The 19,072-nt window shown below is 39.5% G+C and overlaps 1 protein-coding gene across 1 annotated transcript; it reads left to right on the top strand.

Annotated features, from left to right (window-relative positions):
* Positions 1–764: 764 nt before the first annotated feature.
* On the top strand, positions 765–17,128 carry LOC116329689 (NLR family CARD domain-containing protein 3-like). The gene is made up of 12 exons (XM_031751757.2): positions 765–844; positions 7,416–7,552; positions 7,654–7,767; positions 8,722–8,785; positions 9,010–9,220; positions 9,380–11,183; positions 11,312–11,485; positions 13,028–13,201; positions 13,857–14,030; positions 14,598–14,771; positions 15,227–15,273; positions 15,405–17,128. The coding sequence occupies exons 1-12, from the start codon at positions 797–799 to the stop codon at positions 15,968–15,970; spliced, it is 3,687 nt and encodes a 1,228-aa protein (XP_031607617.1). The 5' UTR covers positions 765–796; the 3' UTR covers positions 15,971–17,128.
* Positions 17,129–19,072: the final 1,944 nt, after the last annotated feature.

Below are 19,072 nucleotides of genomic sequence, written 5' to 3'. Positions count from 1 at the left end.
AGTGAACTTGACTTTAAGTGACTTACAGGTTTCTTTGAAAAATACTTTCTTATATCCAGGTTCTTCCTTTGTGCTTCCATCCTCCTCTCCTCCTTACAGGTCCTCGCAGCGCAGGCTTGCCGCTGCTAAAACTAAACAGAGCTCCCTGAAAGGCACAGCCAATCACATTGGCCATTTTTGTCACATGAGGTAGGACTCCAGTAGAGAACGTAATTTAACTCTTTCTGCACCGCTAGGTGAATGAGACGTTGACAGATCGTTGGATTGGCTGATTGGTATTTACTGCACTCAGCAGGTCACACAATGCTCACAGCCTGGCAGTCAAAATGAATGTACACTGTAAAAATAATTAGCACAAACATAAAGCAGATAAACTCTAAAAGCAAACAGATACAGGGCAAAATGATTTACCAGACATGATAAAATATAGAAATGCCAAACAGAAAAACAATAAACCACTTTCATGTCCATGTGGGAAGCAACTTAATTTTTATATAGAAACTTGAACAAGTTCTTTATTAAGGCTGCAGCTCAAAGAATACTAATATATCCTGCAACGTTACACATGAAGTCAGACTGCTTTCATAGTGATATTTATATTAGAAATACTGAGTATAGACATGTGTTGAATAATACTGTGTTGAATAACCAGTTGCTGCATTTTCTGAGAAAGTGGAAACAGTTTCTGTAAACCTGTAAATTTGTCTTTTATCTTTTAAAGAGCGACTGGCCTTTTCTGACGTTCCTCAAACGCCTCACCGTTTTACTGTATGTGAGTTTCAGTTGCATTGTGAGAATGACAGCGGAGCAGATGATGTTCTCCGTGAGAAACCTCAATTTGAAGGTAATGGGTGCAGATTTGAATGCTTTGCTCGTTGACAACAGCAGTGGTTCGGTTACTTACACTAGTAACTTGTGTTCAAGTTACTTATCATCAAGTTATGTTCAAGTAACGGAGTCAGAACTTCTGTTTATTCGACACATCAGCTACGGGCTGGAATTCGTCCAAAAATGACTTCACGTGTCCTCTCGCGATGGCTTTTTCTTTGATCAAAGAAATTTGTGAAGAATAATTGATGAAGACTTGGCAAAAGAGAAACGCTGTTAATAATATGATGATGACGTATCTTTCTGCCATGTTTAAACTTCCTGAAGACTGATTACAAGAAGCTCATCTTAGATTCTTTACCCATGCAGGGGCGGACTGACCCTCGAGTAACAGATCGTTTTATGCCGTAAAAGCAGGAATAAGCTGAGGGCACCATCAGAAGCACGCATCAAAAACAGGCACACGCTCAGCCTGTTTGTATCATTATTGGTCATGTTTACTTTCACTGTTTGACGTTTCCTGATGCTTTTGCTTGATGCTTAACTAGTGTCGAGTATAGGCTATGGATTATAAGTATGTTCGTACTTCTTTCTACTCCATTTCGGACTTGATGTGTTTATTAAATTTTAGAGCACATATGTATATGCAGCTATCGGTGTATATGTGTTTATTTTATATCTCCGTCAGGTTATCACCGTCGTCATCATCACCATCAACTATATTCTTATGGGCTCGCATTAAATGATCACGTCGTTGTTTTGTGTGTCAGTGTCCCGCTCTGTGCTTTGTTGTGTTCTTAGGCTGGTGTATAGTGAGTTTGTGATAGTGACCGTGGCTGCAGCGTGCTGTTAAACTCGGCTTTAAACTGCGCTTCAGAGGATGAAACTTTCTGTTGTTTGTACATTTTGCCCCCCGCAGCAAGCATGGTTGAAATAGTGACTTTAGCTCTTTTAGCTCTGTGGTAAAAACTGGCATGGCAGCAAAAACTGTGCCATGGATGGACATGTATTGTTTCCATGTAGATTAGTAGTCCACTCATACTTTCCCTGACCAACAATAATAATAATAATAATAATGATAATGATAATAATAATATAATTAATGATAATAATAACAATCTGTTTCATTTAAATTTAACTGTAGTTACTGAATACTTTAAAACTGTACACTGTACACAAAGGTGGAGAAAATGTTAAGATAATTTTCATTTTCAATATCAAAATTCCAGTTACTAGTATTTTTATGGCATCTTCATTAAACTGGGTTTACCTTCATCTGAACTGAACTGGTTTCAGCAGTGAGCTGTGTAACTGTGTTGTATTAACTAAAATAGATAAGATCCGATCAGGGAAATGCAGCGGGACTTTCTCCAGGCTGTAGTTTAAGGGACATTCATGTTGAAATGAGCTGTGGTGTGATTTCTTGCAGACTGATACTGATCCAGGGATCCACCTTCCTGCATAGTTTCTTTTTCATGAACCTTTTAGGGGATTTCACAGCAGTCAAGTTAGAGCTTGTAGTTATTGTCTTGTCGTAGCGGAAATCATTAAAGTAGCCATGCTGTCTAGCCCCATCACTTGGTTATAATGTGTTCAGGTGACAGTTACCTATGAATTCATTACATTTCTGTCATCACCAACATTGCACACTGCTTCATCTTAATCCTCAGTCTTGTCTCAAAGCTTATATGAATATTAGTGGTGCAACGGATCAAAAATCTCACAGTTCGGATCGGACCACGGTTTTAAGTCACGGATCGGATCAATTTTCGGATCAGCAAAAAAAGAAAAAAGAAAAAAATTTAACATTAACTTATTGAAGTATTTTTTGCCTGTTAAAAACATTAAACTCAAGACTCATTAACGCAATTATATAAAACAAATTATGGTACAATATAGGGCTTTGTATCTACCACTCAATTCGCATAATTATGATTAAGGAACTGACCTCACAGCCCATTGTTCCTCCAGTGGGCTGGTTTCAGTCATTATGCAAATGTACTGTTTATAAGATTTGGGGAAACCTGCAGTCAGCTGAGACTGAAGAAGTCACTTGGATGAGTGACGAAACGTTTCTCCCTCAAAACGCTACATCCAGATGAACAGATTCAACTTTTGGAGATTTACTTTCCTGGATGATTGAGAATGCATCAAGACTACCACTCAATTCAATTCAATTTTATTTATAAAGCGTCAAATCACAACAACAGTCGCCTCAAGGCGCTTTATATTGTAAGGTACACCCTACAATAATACACACTGCTCATTATATCGCACTCCGTTGTGATATAATGAGCAACTGTAACCCACATAACTTCCTCAGGGATTAATAAAGTATGATCCTGATTGTTTCAGGATACATGACCTGGCATTATCCAATGACACATCTGCTTACCTGTATCTTTTGCTCGTTTCTCCTCCTCCTCTTTTCTCTTTTTTTCTAAACTGAGGACCTGATGGCTTTGAACCCAGGATTCAAATCATGAATACATAATGGGCTTGGATTTACAACATTATGAATAAAATGTGTTCTATTTGGAAGCAGCAGGGCTCCCCCTCCCCTTTCCACGGGTTGTGTGTAAGACATTAAATCATCAAAATATAAAATATAAATTTTAAATTGTTAGTGATCCCTTTACCCCGAGTTCTAAAGTGTATATTTATTTTCTTACTATTCTTATATTTATTGTTTGTTTACTTGCACTGCTGCAAATGGAGCCTCGTCGTCTCTCTCTATATACTGGACTGTATAGCGGAGATGACAATAAAGTTTACTTTGAATTCAGCAGCGAGCAGGCGCACCGAGGAAAAATATCGGTGCAAATTATAAGTCTGTATCATAATGTCTGCTGTTTTCGTGTTTATTGGTTTGTTTTTATTTTGTTTTATTTTGCGAGTTGGTTATTAGATGCTGCTCCAGCCAGCCAGAGAATCCCCCGCCGCCCCGCCCTCTCCTCCCTGTGCCGCAAGCAGCAGGCGCACCTCGCAAACGGAGGGCGCCCTTACTCTCCGCAAATGGGCGATAGAAAACCGATCGGTGCCTATGCCATTCCCAATATGCGCTGGCATGACGTCGCGCAGCATGAGTACGAGCAATTTTTTTTTTTTTTTTTTTTTTTTTTTTGCCGATGCCCGTGATGTCGCCCCCCACCACGATGCCGCCCCGGGCAACCGCCCGTGTCGCCCGTATCTAAAACCGCTACTGGGTTAAGGACCTTCTACAGCTCTGTCCAGCTCTGCTTTAGTAACTGCCTGTGTTCTGGAACACTGCACTGATAGCAACATTTATCCCCGCAGTCCTACTACTGCACAAGTATTTCACAGATTTTTTCATGTATAAAGGACAAATATAAGAGCAAATATTCAAAATATTCTGTGCTTGTCCTGCTAGACCTCAGTGCTGCGTTCGATACTGTTGACCATAATATCCTATTAGAGCGATTAGAACATGCTGTAGGTATTACAGGTACTGCACTGCAGTGGTTTGTATCATATCTATCTAATAGACTCCAATTTGTTCAAGTAAATGGAGAGTCCTCTTCACCCACTAAGGTCAATTATGGTGTTCCACAGGGTTCAGTGCTAGGACCAATTCTATTTACATTATACATGCTTCCCTTAGGCAGCATCATTAGAAGACATAGCATAAATTTTCACTGCTATGCAGATGACACGCAGCTCTATCTATCCATGAAGCAGGTAACACACACCAATTAGTTAAACTGCAGGAATGTCTTAAAGACATAAAGACCTGGATGGCCGCTAACTTTCTGCTTCTTAATTCAGATAAAACTGAGGTTATTGTACTCGGCCCTGAAAATCTTAGAAATATGGTATCTAAGCAGATTCTTACTCTGGATGGCATTACCTTGGCCTCCAGTAATGCTGTGAGGAACCTTGGAGTAATTTTTGACCAGGACATGTCCTTCAACGCACATATTAAACAAATATGTAAGACTGCTTTCTTCCATTTGCGCAACATCTCTAAAATTAGAAATATCCTGTCTCAGAGTGATGCTGAAAAACTAGTTCATGCATTTATTACTTCCAGGCTGGACTACTGTAATTCTTTATTATCAGGATGTCCTAAAACTCACTGAAAAGCCTTCAGCTGATCCAAAATGCTGCAGCAAGAGTCCTGACAGGGACTAGGAAGAGAGACATATTTCTCCTGTTTTGGCTTCCCTTCATTGGCTTCCTGTTAAATCCAGAATTGAATTCAAAATCCTGCTCCTCACATACAAGGTCTTAAATAATCAGGCCCCATCTTATCTTAATGACCTTGTAGTACCATATCACCCCATTAGAGCACTTCGCTCTCGCTCTGCAGGCCTACTTGTTGTTCCTAGAGTATTTAAAAGTAGAATGGGAGGGAGAGCCTTCAGTTTTCAGGCCCCTCTTCTGTGGAACCAGCTTCCAGTTTGGATTCGGGAGACAGACACTATCTCTACTTTCAAGATTAGGCTTAAAACTTTCCTTTTTGCTAAAGCATATAGTTAGGGCTGGACCAGGTGACCCTGAATCCTCCCTTAGTTATGCTGCAATAGACGTGAGCTGCGGGGATTCCCATGATGCATTGAGTTTTTCCTTCCAGTCACCTTTCTCACTCACTATGTGTTAATAGACCTCTCTGCATCGAATCATATCTGTTATTAATCTCTGTCTCTCTTCCACAGCATGTCTTTATCCTGTTTTTCTTCTCTCACCCCAACCGGTCTCAGCAGATGGCCCCGCCCTCCCTGAGCCTGGTTCTGCCGGAGGTTTCTTCCTGTTAAAGGGAGTTTTCCTTCCCACTGTCGCCAAAGTGCTTGCTCATAGGGGTCATATGATTGTTGGGTTTTCTCTGTATTTATTATTGTGCTATCTACTGTACAATATAAAGCGCCTTGAGGCGACTCTTGTTGTGATTTGGCGCTATATAAATAAAATTGAATTGAATTGAATTGAAAAGCCAAGTAGAGATATAATATTTACTAATAAGTGTTTCTGAGAAGCACAAGTCATTTCTCATTATAATATCTGATTCTTTGAACACAGCTCAGACAGTCTAACCTGTCAAACCGGTCACAGTGATGTAACGAAGGTATGGAGAAACATGCAAGCATGTAGAGAGGAAGCAGTGTTCCTTCACTTTATCCTATAAAGGTTTACAGAGCAAGACAGCTGTTGTATACAGAAGTGCTCAGGACACCAGAGAACTGCACACTGATGGATTTTGTGGCTGAAAGTCCAGTGAGTAGATCACTGATCGGTTGCAATGGTATTAGCCTACTGTTAAACATTAGCAGTTTGATTATGTTCTCAGGAAAACAACTCAGGGTGAATGTGTTATTGTTGCAGGTGTAACATAATATTTGAGTCACTCAAGAAAAAGTTTAATAATAAAAGATCTGAATCACATTATCAGCTCCATTGACAGACGTTTCATTATGTTATGTAACAGATCTGTACAAGACACATGAAGGTATTTGAGACGTTACAGAGCTACAGAGACTTTATTGCTGTCTGTGTAGAAATGTGTCTAAAAAACAGAAATACTGCAAACCCATTGTATCACTGTGAAAACTAATTTGGCTGCTTGTCAGTTTCAGTTTACTGTATGTGTTTTGTAACCGGCAACTAATCTTCCCCTACCTATAACTCAGAGGACCAGAATAAATGGGACACAGCTCTAAACAGGATGAGGATTCAGTGAATAGTAACAAGACAAAGCCAAAGTTTTAGAGTTATGTATATTTAGAGTAAATTGCCCAACACAAATATAAATAAATCACAATTTTATCATTCTTTTAATTATTCTCATCACCCTATTTTGTCCACTTAAAGAAAACCTCTTACTAATACATATGAAAGAAGACCAAACACAAACTGCAACTGCCTTTCCTTCCCTAAGCTGACACTGTTTGTCAGTAGCCGAGCATCCACAGTTTTAGGATATCATTTTAAATTATATTGCGATGATAGAAGTCTTTTCTTTGCACTGAATCCAAGCACTTTGCAACCTGTTCTCTAATGTTATTTATTCCTCCTGTCTTACTATTTATATTTCGTTCTGTCACAGTTTGTATGGAGCATCCACAATTTTGTTGTATATGTACAATGACAATAAAGGGCTATTCTATTCTATTCTATTCTATTCTATTCTATTCTATTCTATTGTGTTGTAATAAAAAAAAGTTTTAGTATAGCCCTTCCCCTTTGGGGGGATTTGTACTCTTTGACTTCTCTGTGACACTGCACCTCAAAGTGCTTACAGTTTCTTTACTCTGCTGTGAAAACTTTCACCTGCATGTTCTCAGTGCTGAGGTCAATAAGCTGCTGCAGTGCTTGATAGCTTTAATCAAGTCAGAGGTATAATGTGACTCTCCCCCCAGCTTGATGTTTGTCTGAAGGTCTAGGCTTGGGTATGACTTGGTGTGAGGACAGAGAGGAGGAAGTCCATCCCTCTAAAACTAGTCTATGTAGACCAAAAAACAAAGCTCGAGGTGAAATGACAGTCTCTAACTATCCACGACTCTTCTCTGTATCAGAGCTCAGCACCTGATTATCATTCACAATCACTGCTCTGTGTGTCCTTTGTATTGAAGCCCGAGCAGCAGCAGCAGCAGCACATGCCACACTCTAATGGACCTGCTGGACCTGAAACTGGAAATAAACTAAATTCTGTGTCCATGAAAACTGACCAGCCAATGGAGTCTCATTTAAAAAAATGTGCTGATGGAAGGTAAATTTGGAGAGGAATTTTAGACACAATAGTTTTTTTATGTAAAAAAAATATTTACAGAATGTCATTTATTAACATTTATCATTGCTTTTTCATTTCAGGATTGATCACAGACTACAATCTTCTGGATTTTCACCCAGCTGTGTCTCCTTCAACAGCAACAAGTCAAAAAGCATGATTTATAGGTTTAAAAAGCAAGATCCTGATGAGCTGAAGTAAGCTGTCAGTAAAATGTCTTTGAATTGTGGTGTTATGGTTCTTACATCTGGTGACAGGGCAGGAGAGCTTTGCTAATGTACACAACTAACAGACACACACACTGATATTAGGAATCCATATTTCCTGCTGTCAGACAGCTTCATGCACAGTGTACGTTTTAGTGAAAGATACAAACTTTTTTAAATCTAATTTCTCTCTCATGAGCCTCCTTGATCTATACTTCTTCCCTCACAGTTTAAAACTCAAACTTTTTGGAGTCATAATGTCTCAGGGAGATGATGATATAAGGACATTGTCTTAATCTTTCCACCAATTAAACTGGTTTGGTCATCATTTGCTATTTCTCCCTGCTTACAGTACAAGGATAGACAAACTGTGTAGAACCAGGAGCAGTTATTGCACCTATAGAGGAGGATAACAAATTAACATGTGTTAAAATCATTAGGCATTTCTAGTGGTTCAAGGATTAGGTGGGACAGCATAATGTCAAGCTTGGTCCGGATTCATTGATTTGATGCTATGCAGATCTTTGCAGGTAGACATCTACATGTTGTAGCAGCATCGTAAATCTTTTAAAAAATATATCATTTGTAATGCTTGTCCTTTTGTTTCCCTGCTGCACAGAAAACATGATTAACTGTAGCAATTGTGTTTTGTAGTGAAGTTCTTAAACAGTTCATTGTGCTTCTTTGAAAGTTGCTATAGCACCTTGTTTTTACCCTGAAAGGGGCATGGATGTTCTGAGTTTAGGGCGACTCTAATAAGTTATAGTGCTAAATAATGTTGGCAGGCACATCTTTGTAGAACCTGGACTCTGTAGATGTGTGACCTGGAAAAGTAAACCGTTATCAGAACAAGGATAAAGGTTTACTTTTTTTTAAGCATTTATTGCTATTTATGCTATTTAATGAGAGATAATATAAGCTAATTATTTTATGGTTCATCCACAGGATTGAGGACTGGGAGAACTCAGAGGATCAAAGTCATCAGTTTGACCTGGACTCCATATTTAGGGTTTGTCCATGTTAAAACTAATATTTTAAATATGGTCAGTTCACAGACATACTATGTATATATATATATATATATATATATATATATATATATATATATATATATATATATATATATATATATATATATATTTTGCAAACCTGTGGTTTGCCAGTCTAACCACCATAGAACTGATGTGTGGCTTCATTAGTCTAATTGTATTCTTCACTTGCGTTCTATTACAGCAACTGGAGGACAATATTATCTCTTTTGTGAAAAATGAATTGAAAAGCCTGCAGAAGAGTGTGAGTCCAGATAACTCAGAAGGCAATGAGTTTGAGGATGACAGGTTTTTGGGGTGTGACGATAAACAGCAGAAAGAGTCATTTCTGAAGATCGTGCTGCACTTCCTAAGAAAAATGAACCGGGGGAAGCTGGCTGACTGTCTACAGAACAGTAAGACAACCTTCCAAAGATTTACCCCACTGAATGAAGACTAAATGGCTGATCCACTGATAGATTCAAATACTCATGCTTTAGGAGAATGCATAATTGGTGGTAGGTTTGATGTACCTTTGTACTTTTAAAAATCCTGGTTTGTGTGTGTTCTTTCAGAATGCCATGCTGCAGTTTGTCAGCATAAATTTAAATACAGTCTGAAGATGAAATTTCAGTGTGTGCTTGAGGGCATTTCTAAAGCAAGAAACCCTACCCATCTGAATCAGATCTACACTGAACTCAACATCACAGATGGGGATACTACAGAGGTCAATAATGAACATGAAGTCAGACAGCTTGAAACATCATCCAGGAAAGTAGACAGGCCAGAAACAACAATCAAACGAGAGGACATTTTTAAAGGTTTACCTGGAAAAAAGGAAGTGATCAGAACAGTGCTCACAAAGGGAGTGGCCGGCATTGGGAAAACAGTCTTAACTCAGAAGTTCACTCTGGACTGGGCTGAAAACATAAGCAACCAGGACATCCAGTTCACATTTCCATTTACTTTCAGAGAGCTGAATGTGCTGAAAGAGAAAAACTTCAGCTTGGTGGAACTTGTTCATCACTTCTTTACTGACATAAAAAAAGCAGGAATCTGCAGCTTTGATGAGTTTCGGGTCATGTTCATCTTTGACGGTCTGGACGAGTGTCGATTTTCTCTGGACTTTCACAACACTGAGATCCTGACTGACGCTACACAATTCGCCTCAGTGGATGTGTTGCTAATAAACCTCATCAGGGGTAATCTGCTTCCCTATGCTCACCTCTGGATAACCACACGGCCTGCAGCAGCCAGTCAGATTCCTCCTGAGTTTGTTGACATGGTGACAGAAGTCAGAGGGTTCACCGATGAACAGAAAGAGGAGTACTTCAGGAAGAGATTCAAAAATGAAGACCAGGCCACAAGCATTGTTTCCCACATCAAGTCATCACGGAGCCTACACATCATGTGCCACATCCCAGTCTTCTGTTGGATCACTGCTACAGTTCTGGATGATGTACGGAAGACTAGAGAGGGAGCAGAGCTACCAAAGACTCTGACTGAGATCTACATCCATTTCCTGGTGGTTCAGTCTAAAGTAAGGAAGATCAAGTATCATGGTGATGCTGAAACAGATCCACACTGGAATTCAGAGCGCAAGAAGATGATTGAATCTCTGGGAAAACTGGCTTTTGACCAGTTACAGAAAGGAAACCTGATCTTTTATGAATCAGACCTGACGGAGTGTGGCATCGATATCAGAGCAGCCTCGGTGTACTCAGGAGTGTTCACACAGATCTTTAAAGAGGAGAGCGGACTGTACCAGGACAGGGTGTTCTGCTTCATCCATCTGAGTGTTCAGGAGTTTCTGGCTGCTCTTCATGTCCATCTGACCTTCATCAACTCTGGTATTAATCTGCTGGAAGATCAGCTAAAAATGCGTTTATTGTCTAAACTGTTTAAAGAAAGAAATTATTTAAAATATCTCCACCAGAGTGCTATTGACAAGGCCTTGGAAAGTCCAAATGGACACCTGGACTTGCTCCTCCGATTCCTACTGGGTCTTTCAACTCAGACCAATCAGGGTCTCCTTCAAAGCTTGCTGACAGACACACAAAGACATTTTGAAAGCAATCAGGAAACAATCCAGCACATTAAGAAGAAAATTGGTGAGAATCTGTCTGCAGAGAAAAACATCAATCTCTTCCACTGTCTCAATGAACTGAACGATCGTTCTCTAGTGGAGGAGATCCAACAGTCTCTGAGATCAGGAAGTCTCCCTATAGATAAACTGTCTCCAGCTCAGTGGTCAGCTCTGGCCTTCATCTTACTGTCATCAGAAAATGATCTGGATGTGTTTGACCTGAAGAAATACTCTGCTTCAGAGGAGGCTCTTCTAAGGCTGTTGCCTGTGGTCAAAGCCTCAAGAAAAGCCGTGTAAGTACACAGACAGGTACACATGTATTGAAAACAAAGTGCATAGATATTTGAAATTAGTGAATAGAGTCTTCTCTGTGAAACAGAAAATAAGGCTAAGTAAATGTCTTTCCTTTCTTTTTTCCTAGATTGACTTTCTGCACTCTTGCAAAGAGAAGTTTTGAGGCCTTGTCTTCAGTTTTTACTTCTGAGTCCTCTAGACTGAGAGAACTTGACCTGAGTAACAACAACCTTCAGGATTCAGGATTGAAGCTATTATCTGCTGGACTTGGGAGTCCACAGTGTATACTGGACAATCTCAGGTCAGATGGATATAGTTCTGCCTTACTTAAAAGAAAGCAAATCCCGTTTTGCAGTTGACTGTGGAATTTTTAGTAGTGAGGAAATTTTGCATCTGGATTGGACAAATGTTTGTTGTACCAGTCTACATGCTTAGATGCTTAATTTTATACACCTGTGGCTATGGAAATGATTGAAACACTTGAACTGAATGATTTAGATGCTTGACTGAAAAGTTCTACCGCCCAACACCCATTTCACCTGACCTCTTTGGCACTTCCTGTGGGTGGTGGGCTTACAGGACAGGAAGCCCATATCGCTTCTTTGGGCTGCACCCGGCCAGGCCCCATGGGCTAAGGCCCGACCACCAAATGCTCTCCCTCCAGCTCCTTCCTTTTTAGTCTGTGGGACTTTGGAAGCAGCTGATAGGTACTGGCAGTCCAAGCAGAATGTGGAATAGGCGGTAGCTGAAGCAAAAACTTGGAGCTTGGTCTGATCTTTTGGCAGTAAGTCGAACTTATTCTCAGTGGGTATCTGACTCAGCTCTTTGTCACTGAATACATTCATAATTTTTATGGACAGAATTTCTAGTTGTAGCCAAGTGACAGAAGGCTTCCACTTTGGTGGCCTCAGAATCTCATCTCTGCTTTTAGGAGAGGATGTTTCCTTGTTGTTGTTGGCCTCATCAGGTGGTGGTCTCCAGCTCTCACTGGTGTGATTTGCAGCCGAATGTGAAACAGCGGGAATAGGAATTAGCACTTCCAAATCTGAGGCCATGGTCCTCAGCCAAAAAAGGGTGGAGTGCTCACTCCAGGTCAGAGATGGGTTGCTGCCCCAAAGCAGAGGAGTTTAAGTATTTCAGGGTCTTAAACTCCTCTGCTTGAGATCCTTGAGGAGAGAGGGGACTGAAGGGAGAGGGGAGTGAGAGATTGACTGAGGTATCAAGGCAGTGTCGGAGAGTGATGGGGATGCTGTACCAGTTTGTCGTGGCAAAGACAGAGCTGATCACAACAGCAAAGCTGTCAATTTAACGGTTTATCCCTATACTCACCTTTCACCACAAGCTCTGTTTATTGACAGAAAGAATGATATCAGATACAAGCAGCAGAAATTAGCTTCATCTAAAGGTGGCTGGCCTCTTCCTTAGTGATAGGGTGAGGAGTTCAGTCAAGAGGGTTTCAGAGTAGAGCCACTACTCCTCCACGTTGAAAAGAGACAGTTGCGGTGCTTTGGTCATCTAATTAAGATTCCTCCTGGGCACCTTCTGCATGAGGTGTTCCAGGCATGTCACACGAGAGGGAGGCCCCTGGGGAGACCAAGGACACGCTGGGGGAATACCTACCTTTTTTTCATATATTATCTCACATGCAGTTATGGTCTCTCATTGATAATTTTATACTTTCATGAATTTCGTGTTTTCTATTCTTCAAACAATAGTAATGTGGGATATGTAAGAGTTAGTGCCACTTTTAGATAGATTAGACGAGTAGATAAGACTACATCTTATTCAAAAACTGCTGACATGTCACTTTAACACAAATATTGCTATTCATCATTTTCTTCAGGCTGAATGGCTGTTTCATAACAGAACAAAATGTTGGCTCCCTGGCCTCAGTTCTCAGCTCCCAAACCTGCAGCCTGAGAGAGTTGGACCTGAGTAACAACAACCTGCAGGATTCAGGAGTGGAACTACTGTCTTGTAGCTTGCAGGGTCCTTCCTGCATGCTAGAAACTCTGAGGTCAGATTGCAGTACAGTGCTGCTCTAGGGGAAACAGTTAGGGGAAAATAAGTTGTTTCAATACTATCTCCAGTATCACCAATAAAGTCAATTTAATTAACAGAACTATTTAATCACAGTCATGCTAAACACCAGATGACTGTATAATGTCAGACTGTACTGTCTATATTAGTGCTGTCAGCGTTAATCTCGTTAAAATGACGTTAATGCCATAACCGCATTAACGCGGCAAATCTCGGTTAGTGAGTTAGGGTGGATTGCCCCATGCGTGGGGCTGCACGGTGTCAACGTGTTAGCGTGGTTAGCTCGTTAATGCATTAGCGCCGTGCAGCCCCATGAACAGGGCAATGTGCGCTAGCTCGCTAACGGAGATTTGCCTTATTTTGTGGTTATGGCATTAACGTCATTTTAATGAGATTAACGCTGACAGCACTAGTCTATATAGTCGCCTTGAGGCGACTTTTGTTGTGATTTGGCGCTATATAAATAAAATTGAATTGAATTGAATTGAATATATGTCTGTACTGACTAGTATTGACTATACTGAAGGTATTTAATTGGGCTATTTATTATTACAAGTAAACACCCCAAAAATGTGATAAGATCTTGATAACTTGTTTCACTTAAAATGTTCTTTCTCTTATTGTCTCTTTAGACTGAGTGTCTGTAACCTCTCTGAAACAAGCTGTGCAGCCCTGTCCTCAGTTCTCAGCTTGCAATCGTCTAGTCTCAGAGAGCTGGATGTGAATAATAACAACCTGCAAGATTCAGGAGTAAAATTGCTGGTCATAGGACTGAAGAATCCACACTGTAGACTGGAAACTCTCAGGTCAGGTTTCTCTAATCTAATCAAATGGTCATCTTTAAATTCAGTATAATCTTTTTGTGTGTCACACCAGTTGCACATCTATTCTGTTTGTTCCTATGGTACCATTTTTCAGGTACCTTTGTTGATTTCAACATCTCAACAGTCTAGTCCAGTCTAAAACACATCTTGGCACCTTTCTATACAGTGGCTTTTATTATTGTTTAGATATGAATCTATTTCTCTGAGAGCAATGGATCTTTTTCATTAAAATAAATTAAAATATTGTATTTATGTAAAAACTGAAATTTTATAGTGTTGGTCAGCTTGTCTTAATACTAGCCCACATCACCTGGTGGTCAGGTTATTCTCTTCTACACATCGAGTTGGCAAAACTCATTTATGACATATAATATAGGCAGCTTTAACCTGCCTGCAGTTGCTGCACTCTCCATGCCACTTGGCAGAACAGATCCATACTGCCAAATATGAATACTTGCAGATGAAAATAGCAATGGTAATTTAACAGTAATGGTCATTGCATTACAGAAAAAAGGGGATAAAATGCTTAATTTCTTTGTGTGTTCTCAGGATATCAGGCTGTTTGATTACAGAGGAAGGCTGTGCTTCTCTAGCCTCAGCCCTGACTTCTAACCCCTCTCATCTGAGAGAGCTGGACCTGAGCTACAATCACCCAGGAGACTCAGGAAAAAGGCTGCTATCTTCTGGGCTTGAAGATCCCCGTTGGAGACTACAGAGTCTCAGGTATGGAAAAATGTATTGCACTCAAAGATAATGACAAAGAGGAGAAAAAAGCTAAATAGGTAGAGCTATAAGTAGATTAACTGGATAGTTACTTTATGAATGCTTCATTACTTTATTAGAAGAAACAAGGCAACAGATTTAGTGTGTACAAATTTGTGGATTTGAAGTTTTCAAGTCATCTGAACTTTATTTGTAGAGCGACATTCCATGTACTTCATGAAATAGTAAAGTGATGATAACAGTAAAAATAAATGAATGATAACTCAAAGCAGAACAGATCAAATATACTTTGATCCTGTGTATTCAGCTTGTTTACAAGTGTTCCATACTGATGTAAAATGCATTCGTGAAGAACACAGTTATTACTCCAACACTGGCAGTAAATAAGTGAAGTGTGTGGATGAATGTGCATTGTGAAAAGACTGTGTTGGTCCTGACAGTCTTCCTCCTTTCAGGTTGGAGCCTGCTGGTGTCCAGTGGCTCAGACAAGGTCTGAGGAAGTGTAAGTATGTTTTAAAATGAGTCAGGAAAAATTAAAATGACCAAAACTTACTGTGGATGAAGATGATCTCCAATGTTAGTTGTCATGAAAATGTTAATAATGAGCAGATTATGTCCTTTTGTCTTCATTAGATTTCTGTGAGCTCACAGTCAACACAGATACAGTAAACAGAAACCTCAGACTGTCTGACAACAACAGGAACGTGACATACGTGAAAGAAAATCAGTCATATCCTGATCATCCAGACAGATTTGACCAGAATCATCAGCTGCTGTGCAGAGATGGTCTGACTGGCCGCTGTTACTGGGAGGTTGAGTGGAGTGGAGGTGTGCATATATCAGTGAGTTACAAGAGAATCAGCAGGAGAGGAGAAAGAAATGACAGTTGGTTTGGAGGGAATCCTCAGTCCTGGAGTCTGTTCACCGATGGTGGTTACTCTATCTGGCATGATACAAAAGGAACATCCATCCCTTCCTGTTCCTCTTCTTCCTCTGTCTCTGGCAGAGTAGCAGTGTATGTGGACTGTCCCGCTGGCATTCTGTCTTTTTACAGAGTCTCCTCTGACGAGCTGATCCACCTCCACACCTTCAACACCACGTTTGATGTTGATGAACCTCTGTATCCTGGGTTTGGACTCTGGTCTTGGTCTTACTTATCACTGGCTTCCTCGGTACGTTTGTGTTCTTTGCAGAAATAATTCACTTTTGTTAAATAAACTCAGACTGTTGACTGTGTCACACTGGTCAGGATCACACACAGCTACGCTAACTAAGCATTTAAAGTGAGTTTCACTATTAGCCACATTCACTCACAAATATTCATGCAGTGCTTTAATCTATGTCTATAAGCACTTTTTATCTGTCATGCACAAACTGACTGCTGGCTGCACTGGATACCCTCTTATACATTTATTAAAGGAGGAAATTAGCAAAACAGTTGTTGTAACCAGGCTGTAAACGTGTTTTCATTATGTTGTTGCCATGTTGTAAAAATGTTAATATTTTCATATTTTTTTAACAGTATACTTGTAGATGTGTTTTCAAAAAGTACTTGTATAAAATGTAAATGAACACAGAAATCAATCTGCAAACTATTTAAACATAATATTTATTAAAGACAATATGAAGAAACACATAAAATTCTGAGAAAGTGTAACTTTTTTAAAAATTCCAGTTTGAATGGGGTGCCAGCTGAATGTTTGCCTCTTTTGAAAGGACTCGTCGCACAATTTTTCCAATTTTCTGTTGTTCATTTCTAATGAGTTCATGGCACGAGTTGGCATGAATTGCACCATCGGTTGGTTTCCTGTTCTTAGCTAACAGGAATGGCACCCAGTGTGATCTAATGCTGCTGTAGCCCATCTGCTTCCAGGTTTGATGTGCTGTTTGTTTAAAGATGCTCTTCTGCATACCTTGTGTTATGATATCATTTGGTTTTATTTTGAATATGTTAAAATAATACAATAACAAAAAAGGAAAATGACAAGTTTATCATATATTATTGAGATTTCTACATCACACAGAGGATAAATACTGGGTGAGAACACCCAGTCAAAGCCCCCCTTGTTCCCTGTATATTGCAAAACTAGAGTGATCGCTCTAGTTTCTCACAAAGTCTGTTCCATAGCTTCACTCCCAATCCAGTATCATGGCAAAGCGTGTAATAGACACGCTGGTCCACAGTGTCCATTTCCCACCCAGGCTAAGCGTGAGCTGCAGAAGTTGCAGTAAGCTGCAGTACCAGCAGAGGGAGATATTTTATTTCAATCCAACATGAAAATAATCACGGTTACACATTTAAAGAGACAACACATTTACATGTATATACACATTAGCCACCTCTACAGTTTCATGCCATGATACTGGGTTTTTACTGTTGTATGGACACAGATGTTTTAAACTTAACTCCCCTCAAATCAACAGTTTTAGAATATTGTCAGGGAGAACGTTGTTTTTGGCTTTAAACATAATTTGTGTGGTTTGAAAATGAGCCAGATCAGTAAATTTCAGTATGTCTGATTTTAAGAACAGGCTTTTGTGTGATCTCTGTGACCAGTACTCAGAATGATCCTCATGGCCCTTTCTTGCAAAATGGTAAATGATGACATTTAACCTGTCATCATTTGAAACCTCTGAACAGTAATTCAAATTTGGTGAAATAACTGGTCAGTAGAGAATGTGGAGTAATATGAGGTCCTGAATGTGAATTGCTTCAATGAAATAATGAAATGCTTTTTGAGACTTTGTTATGCATGTATTTTATATGAGATTTCTAGCTTATTTTACCATCGATCATCACACCAAGAAGGTTATTTTCATGGAATCTTTCAGGGTCCACACCATCTACAGTATCCATACATTTCCAGTCTTGTGAGTTTCTTTTACAATTCCAAAAGAATTAAGACAATTGTAGTTTTACTGATACTGATTATCTGTCATTATCATTAACTGTTCATGTATTTCATAACCAAAAACCTAGTGGTGTGCTGTTTATGCAATCCCATATTTTCTCCTGGCAGCTAAATTAATTCATTATTGAGAATTAAAAAACAAAAATCTCTTGGTAAAGTAGCCAGTCTAGTAAATTTCAGCTTCAGCCTGACTCCTGTAGTTGCTGGACTTCACCTTTGTTGGGCAGTTTAGCTTCATGTTTGTCGAACTCCAACACGGTAACTGTGCTTGCAGACTCTGGCTCCATTATAACATCTAATTTAATGAAAGCTTGAAAATAATATTCATGCTCATGGTGAATGTGGAGGAACTGGCATGTGTATGATACTTTTATCTTAAATCTGGTTAATATACCATATTTTTAAAAAATGAACACATACATGTATCTGGAAAATATATGCTTCGTAGAAATCTAAATTATAGACGTCTATATAGCAGCTAGCAAAAAGAGTAGAATACCCACACTAAGATACAAAGCAGGTGCTCCTAGCTCAGAATAAATAGGCTGAAGGATCCTCACAAAGGCACATTTCAAACAAGTAGATGTGATTATGCAACCTCTGTTTTTGCCATTTACAGTGTCCCCATTAAATGTGAAGATTAGCTAAAATAAACAGATAATCTCCCACTCTCTTTCTGCATGTGTGCATGCCATGAGTTGAGTTTTTCTTAGAAGGCAGAAAAACACTAAACCTCTTCTCTGCTGTCTGTAATTTCCAGAGACTGAAAGACTTTTCTCGTTAAAGGGCTTTGAATGACAAACAGCCCACACGCACTAATCTGTCAGGGAGTCTTTTATTCAGGATTAACAAAACTGTAAAAGAGCAAATCACTGCTGGTAATTCACCCGTTACAAAACACTGTGGAAGCAGCAACAGCAATGCGGAGAAGCAGGGTGGAATTACTGGAATACAGCAGGCGACTGTTTGTCTTGAACAGTGTGAATCTGTTTAAATGTAGAAAGTGCGAAGATGAGGCTGCATGTGCAAAAACTACGAATGTCTCTTTGCTGAACAAAATGATGAAACCAAGAACATTTAGTATTAATGCTTTAGTACAAAAGTAAAAGCTGCCTTCTGTTTAAGGGCAATAGACTGATGGTCTACAGTGAAGGTCATCTGATTTACATTTATGGGCTTTTAGCTCATGGCTGCTCACCAAGTAAACATTTTTTTGTTACTTTTTTTCTGTCTAAAGCAAAAAAAGTTGAAAAACTACTCATTGGAAGCTTTTAAATCAGCCACATTTTAAGGGGTCTACAATAGTTGTGATGCCCCCCAGAGATAGTGACTGCTGACTTAAACCAGGAAACATATGATTTATTAGGGATCAAGTACTTTATTTTAGGC

This window comes from Oreochromis aureus, linkage group 2, assembly GCF_013358895.1.
Source record: "Oreochromis aureus strain Israel breed Guangdong linkage group 2, ZZ_aureus, whole genome shotgun sequence".
In the NCBI taxonomy this organism is placed as follows: domain Eukaryota; kingdom Metazoa; phylum Chordata; class Actinopteri; order Cichliformes; family Cichlidae; genus Oreochromis; species Oreochromis aureus.
This window is presented reverse-complemented; position numbering and strand designations above follow the sequence as displayed.

Coding starts and splice junctions, on each gene's coding strand:
- LOC116329689 (XM_031751757.2), top strand. CDS start 797: ATGACAGCGGAGCAGATGATGTTCTCCGTGAGAAACCTCAATTTGAAG. Junction 14,772..15,226: donor TGGAGACTACAGAGTCTCAG/GTATGGAAAAAT, acceptor TCCTCCTTTCAG/GTTGGAGCCTGCTGGTGTCC. Junction 15,274..15,404: donor CAGACAAGGTCTGAGGAAGT/GTAAGTATGTTT, acceptor TGTCTTCATTAG/ATTTCTGTGAGCTCACAGTC.